Genomic DNA, 7,237 nt, shown 5'->3' on the forward strand with positions numbered 1-7,237 from the left:
AAAGTTGTGAAGACAATTTTCAGATTCCTGAGGGAACTGCAGATTATTCACTATGTTATAGTGGAAATGATTTATACTTGAGAGGATATACAGATGTTGATTGGGCTGGTGATCGGAATGATAGAAAATCAACATCCGGTTATGCCTTCTTACTTAATGGTGGTGCTATATCATGAAAAAGTAAGAAACAAACCTGGCTCTGATTCCATTGTTAGATAAAACGAGGGGTGAGAACAACAAGTTGTGTACCTTTTTGTCGCAGCGTCTCACCCCTCGTTTTATCTAACAATGGTATCAAGAGCCATTATTGTGTATTCTATGTACATAAATATGGATACACAATAAAAAAAATTTTCTGGGAAAATAGAATTTTTTTTTGTTTTTCCATTAAGAGAGAGCTGGTTTTGTATAATTGTATATTACCAATATGTATGATGCTCAGTAACCTTGAGGAGTCAATCCAGAGCTTCACACTAGTTTAGAAGAAAAATACCGTCCTAGTACTCAAAGTGATGGGTATTTAAGCAATTCTAATCACTCATAGTGATGGAACTTTATACATGTCGTATTTATTCTTACTTCCAGATTTTTTCATTTTGCTTATATATATGTAATAACTCCAGACTAGACTCTCAACATGTTCTGCTAGGAGTGCCATAAATATAGGTACAATGAAAATACCATCATACTGACTTGTTCATCCTCTTGGTTAACTGGTGAAATCAGTGAATTCTTGTGTTAAGCACCTAGAATATATATCTTAATATCTTCTTAATGATGTAGGATATTGGGTTTTAAGTTACGGGTCGCCCATGTGGACTGACCCGATCCGTTTAGAAAGAGGATAAGATTGGAAGGTTACAGGGAAGTTACCCTGGCAGTTTAAACCAATACAATCACTATTAGTAGTGGGGTAATTAACGTACAGAGGTGTGGAAAAAATTTGAGAAAAACCAGTTTTCTCAATCTGCCCAAGAAGTAACGTACTCTCCTTCTTGAAGGAACTTCTCTTCTTCTTTCTTCTCCAAATAAAAATACACACACAGATAAAGAGGCATTTAGTTTGTGGGAATACACTTTGTTTCCTATTGATTCAAAGGTTAATTTGGGGCAATTCTTTTGGTGGTGAGTTCAATAATTCTTCCGCTACGTTGACAGGTACGCTAATGTTGTTCTCGCCCCGCGATTATTAAATTATCATTGGCATCAGAGCCAGCGTTGTTTCTTGTCTCTTTAAACATGGAATGATAGAAAACTCTATTAAAAAATTTCGCCTCCAATCATTGATTGTTGTTGTTTGTTCCAAAGCAATTTTTTTTTTCAGAAAAGGAATTGCACTATGTTGCAGTAATTTTATTCTAAAGAGAATATTTGTTTATGATAAAACTTAATTGAAAATTGATTGCTCCACTAATCTGCTTCATTGTCTTAATTTTTACTTCTTACTAGTTTTCTGTTTCTGGTATTTGCTTATGAAGTGATTATGGCAATTGGGGTCTTAATTTCCACTTTCTGCTATAAACTTCTTTAGAAATTAGCAGAATATCTCAGGATTGGAGGTTATTTTAGCAGACGAGGTGTATGTATGCCGAATCTCTTTGTTAAAAGTTATAATAATTTTAAAAGTATTCTGCATTGAAATTGCTTTTAATGTTGTAATATGCTAATGTTGGATATTGAGTTTGGATCTCGGGTCGCGCCATGTAGGCTGACCCGACCCATCTAAAAGAGATAAGGTAAAAGGAAGTTACTCAAAAAAAAAAAAAAACACCATACACGGTTAAATAGTGATAGGGTTAATCAGATTTTGAATGTGGGTTAACTTCTCTTTTATATATATCACGTAAGTTTCCTTCTTCTCAACAAGATAGAGAAAAACAGAAACTTTCTTCTACTTCCAAAAATTACACAAGGATAAAAGACACTTAGTTCGTGAAAATTCTAACTTTGTTTCCAAGAGATTCAAAGTTGGACTTGGGGCAATTCTTTTGGTGGTGAGTTTAACGATCTCCGCTGCGACAAAAAGGTACACAACTTGTTGTTCTCACCCCTCGTTTTATCTAACACTAAGATGCTACAAACTTAGATTGGAGTAGAGATGTATCAAAACCCTTTTACACAGTGTTTGAAATATATCAAAATGACAACGGGCAGGGAAGACTCCCTAAGTATAGATTGCATTTTCATATCAAATGGCCATTGTAAAATCTTAAAAGTCTTGGTCAAATTTCTCTTTGACCACTCTCAAAAAGCTAAATATAACAAACACTTTCTAAACATGGATACTTATTAATGCTGGTTGAAAACTCAATTTCTGAAAAAATCTAAAACCCCTTTGCGAAAATACGAATTGAGATGTTGAAAATCATACAAATGTAAATTGCAGTTAAAAACAATTTTTTAACGCAACATCCAATCCATATTAATCTGGTTTAATGTTCAAACCATAAACCTCCGTATAAGATGAGCCTTAATGAAAGCAAGGACAGATGATACTAGAGTGCAACAAAAGGAGAAAATTATACATCCTAATCAAAACCACAGGCCAAGTCCATCAAAATCCTCCACCAACCAGCCATAACAAAATGGTTGCTGCGGTGATCCTCCAATGGGAAATAAAGAAACTCGCTGAACTGGATGTGCGTAGTTGAACTATAAATCTGCAAGTACCCACTGAGGGATCAACTGTAGTAATCAACCCCAACCCACCAAAGTCGCAACTATCGGCCCTTTGATCATGTTGTTGATAATAGCTATTAAGTGCATAAGAAATATTTCCAGGCCAGCTGAGGTTAAAACAAGAAGCTCCAGGTGACAGAGCACTGCAGTCAGCAGAAGAACATGCCTCCAAAGCCCGTGTAGTTGCATTCGACAAGTTTTGGTTGTTATTCACAACACACCATTTGGACGAAAGGTACTGGACATTTTGGGCATTTACCAGTTTTCTTGAGCCTTGCCCCAAATCAAGTTGGTACTTGGCCTGTCCATCAAATGTAAACACACCCCAGTATCTTTCAAAATTTCCAGTGGCGATGCTTCTATTATCTTCATCCAAAAGGCTAAGGATATAGGTCTCGATTGGTGGTTCTTTAGGCCTTAATGGTGTTCCTGATCTGCTACGAACATGTTCCAGGAATTTTTTCATGAATACCTGAGCATTGGATGAGGTAGCACTGGCAGCTCCATCCGTTGGCCAACCAATCTGCCCAATGACTATATCCATCTTATCAGAGCCAGCAGAGGATAAAGCTGAAACAAGGGTATCATAACTCAAGTCAAAGCTGTTCTTGTAGGTTCTGCGACTGTCCTTATGAGGGCGAGCAGTTTCTTTGAAGAGAGCAAAATCTAGGGAAATGTTCTTGTTACTATGATAACTTAGGAAGGGTGAAATGTTAACAAAGAAAGGAGATTGATGCTTAGTAAGAAATTTGAGTAGTTCAGACATTGTTCTATTTACATCTGCTCTGAAATGTCCCATTGATGGTAGACCAGATTCTGACTGGAAGGCATCAAAACTGCACGGAACAACTAGCTTCACCCTGCCAGCCAGCTTAGCTTTGGTCAATGCAGTTTGGATATTCTCAGCTGCTCCAACAACAAAAGGAAAGAACTGGTCACCATAAACGTGATTGAATGGTTCATCCCCAATGGCGATATACCTTACAAAATGAAGTGTGTAAACATATAAAGTGAAGTGTTCAAGAGAAATATCCTCATTCGATTTTTCAAAGGAAATTATGGCAACAGATATGGAATGCTATTTGGAAAAAGAAAAAAAAACAGTTATAGTATCTTCCTCAAGGACAAAAAACCAACATTGCACAATGTCAAAAGATTGAATTCTAGTTTTATTTGCAACGAAAGGACCCTTTTATCTGTCAGCCCCTTGCTTCTGAGGTTGGGTTATATGTACTTCAATAGGCCACATGACCAATCAAGTCATCACTCCCTTCTTCAGGGTTTGCTTTCTTACGATGATTTACTGATTGCAATAAAATTTATAAACAAGATTTTGCAAATATTATTTTATGTAGTAGGTAAAATCAACGAAACCCCTCTGTTTGCCAGCATGACAACAAGCACGGGGTAAGTCAACTGAATGACCAAAGCAGCAATTGCTTCCAATTGTGGCCTTCACTACCAATTATTACCAGCCTCTACACAGAACAAGCATCAACCAGATTAACGTCATCTAACTTCATGAGCACATAACTACAGTTTTGGGCTTGAAGCATTTTCCACTGTCGAGGGAGCTTATGAACACTACTAAAAAGCTAATTCTCTCTTTCACCTATTAAAGTGGCAATGAAATTTAGCGAAACTCCTCCAGCATTAGCTAAATCTCTAATTGAGTGAATTGTCTTCACCAAAAATGGTTGCACAGATGTCAGCAGAATCCGTATTGGTACTGGTAGAGTTTGATAATCTTTAGCATCTACTAGTTGAAGCTTGAAAGTTGTTGGAGGTTTCATTAGTCTAGGATTCTGGTGATTTCCATATTTGACATGCTCTTGAATTAAGTTTCTCATAACAAGGTTGCTAACATTTAGTGGTCGTTTAGTTCAAAGACAAGTTCTACCGGGATTATAATACAGGGATTAGTAAAACAAAAATTAGTAATATAGGATAATTTCTTTTTTTGGGTGTTTGGTTCATTGCACTAAAACGTAATGAGTTTGCAATTATACCCTTGGATGCTTGACCTTCATAGGATTCTAGGAAAAAGACAAGGTAGTTTTGCTCTTTTGGTGTTTTATCCATGTATAAGTTTTACATGGATAAGCATTCTATTAATTTATTTGCCAAAAAAAAAGTTATACATGGATAAGTATATAAAATAATACACCAATTGGTGTATTGAATTATACCGGGAGTCGTTGCACATGATTCAAAGTACAAACCAAACATTGGATAAAGCAATACCAAATTATATACCATGATTATTTCATGTAATCCGTCAAATCAAACGAGTCCTTAGTACTTTGTGAAGGATTGACAAGCCATAAGAAGAAAAGGAGATTGGGAAAGAAGTTGTATGCAAAAAGTAAAGAAGCAAGTATTTTTGTACGTGTTGGTATCACAAGTCTAAGGAGCAAATTTATGAAAGTGAAAATCAAACTGAACATATGGCAACAGCGAAATAATAGCTCAGTCAATTACGACATTCTGGTGGACAAACTCTTGACTGCACTATCATTTGAAGTTAAGAGTGTCAACACTTGTTATCTTTCCTAACACACAGTAAAAATCATTAAGAATTAAGACACACCATGACATAGGCATATTATGGAAAGAGATCATACCAGATCACATGCATGAACAAATAACAGCAATCGAGAATATGAACAGAAACAGAAAATGGAATCAAAGGCAAAAGAAGGGATGTCTCTAACAACTATTTGCTTATGTCTGGACCACTAAATGGCATCCTGCATAACATAAAACTTTTTGCCTTTCGGCAGCCATTAAGGTCTCTCCTTATTCATGACAAAGTTAACTTATAAGTCCTCTCAAGATTAGAAAACATAGATGATCGTATTGACATTGCAGTTAAAGAAAGCTAAGAAGATTTCAAGATACCTAGCCACAAGTGATTCTCCCCCCACCCCAACCCCAAGGTCCCCGCCAGAAAAAATAACAAGTTCTAGAAAAGGAAAAGAGACAAATGAAGAAACACTAAAGCTTTATGGATTCTATACCCATGCGGAAAGAGATCTTTGCCATCTACAATGTGGAAATTTACAGAAAGAAAATGCAATGGCAATTTCCAACCTTCTTTATTCATAGAAAAAGTCCATGTTTCTCTAAAGCCAATACATTATGACAAATTGACAACATACTTTTAGATTTATCCACCTAAATAATGAGGCAACATATAATGATCCTTTGCTATTTGTTAGTAAGCATCATTTTGACTGTACAAAGTTAATTTGGACATGTTGTATTAGTGTTTTGGTGGAGCGTGGCTGAGTGTTGAAGCAACCTGCTCAAGTGTAATAAACTTACTATTGAAGTGGGAATTTTATGTGATAGAATCAGCTTAAGTTCCCTTCATCAAGCTCATGTGTTCTTTTTCCTATTTTGTCTAATGCAAAATGATTGATTGATACCGGTAAAGGCAAAACTTGTTGCCTCAAAGAATTCCACTTAATTAATTTAAGTTGACGTGCCATCTGTCGAAGGCATAGAGAGATAACATTCTATAGAAGGAGCAGAAAAGTAAGAAAGAATCAAACAGTTATCCAGAAACTTGTGCACGAAAGAACATATTTACCAAATTCTCACCTCAGATACTAGAAACGGCATTTAAGGATAAAATGAGAAACTAAAGTAGCAGGAAGTAGGAAGAGCAACTAATTACTTGTAAAAGCATAAAGACTCCCTCCAATGCAATTTATACGATACTCTTTCCGTATGAATAAATCCCAAAATCTTTGACACCACTCCATTAAATAACATATTAAACTCAGTATCAATAAAACATCATAAAGTGGGTAATGAGATTGTACTCTATTCGGACTCCATCAGAAAAGTAGCGGGCGAGATTGTCATGGACCCAACTCTGAGCAACCTTGAAAGAGGAATTCAAGCTGCGAAGCATGGAATTGGGAACGCCCACTGTCACATCAATGTTTGAACCAGAGAGTGACTCCAGGACTTCCGGGTTGGTGTCGAAGAGCTTTACTTTGGTTATACCGTTGGACTTAAGGAACTCCACCACTTTGGATGGAGGCAAAGGGTGTGAAGCTGCCCTGCCCCAGTTCACCCCAATGCCTTCAATTCTAGGACTAACTATGGCTAACAAGAGAATCACAATCCATGGAAGCTTTTCAGAAGCCATTGTAGAGAAGCAACAAGGTGCTGCAGCTAGAACAACTATGGCAGCCTTCTTTCTGTATTCTCTTTGAATAAAATAAATTTTTGAGTGAATACCTGAAACCCCTCAACTATATAGCATTTGATGTCCCCCCAAAACCCCCCGCCCCTAACTTTATATACTCGCTCCAATTCAATTTGAACTCATTTGACTTGACAGGTAGTTTTAAAAAAAAAATATAGAAGACTTTTAAATTTATGGTATAAAATAAGATATATATATTTTGTGTGGCTATAAATTATTACATAAAGGTAAATTATTTCCAAATAAGGAAAGTGGTCAGTCTTTTTGGCACGAACTAAAAAGAAAATAGGTTCACATAAATTGAAACAGAGGGACTATTAAAAAACTCTGTCACTT

General features: G+C 36.3%; 1 protein-coding gene across 1 annotated transcript; it reads right to left on the reverse strand.

Annotated features, from left to right (window-relative positions):
- Positions 1 to 2,350: 2,350 nt before the first annotated feature.
- Positions 2,351 to 6,925, reverse strand: LOC104091748 (glucan endo-1,3-beta-glucosidase 9). Its single transcript, XM_009597149.4, has 2 exons — positions 6,510 to 6,925; positions 2,351 to 3,659 (listed from the first exon to the last, which is right to left on the reverse strand). The coding sequence occupies exons 1-2, from the start codon at positions 6,839 to 6,841 to the stop codon at positions 2,555 to 2,557; spliced, it is 1,437 nt and encodes a 478-aa protein (XP_009595444.1). The 5' UTR covers positions 6,842 to 6,925; the 3' UTR covers positions 2,351 to 2,554.
- Between the last annotated feature and the right edge of the window lie 312 nt (positions 6,926 to 7,237).

The sequence above is a fragment of the Nicotiana tomentosiformis genome, chromosome 7 (assembly GCF_000390325.3).
Source record: "Nicotiana tomentosiformis chromosome 7, ASM39032v3, whole genome shotgun sequence".
Taxonomy (NCBI): domain Eukaryota; kingdom Viridiplantae; phylum Streptophyta; class Magnoliopsida; order Solanales; family Solanaceae; genus Nicotiana; species Nicotiana tomentosiformis.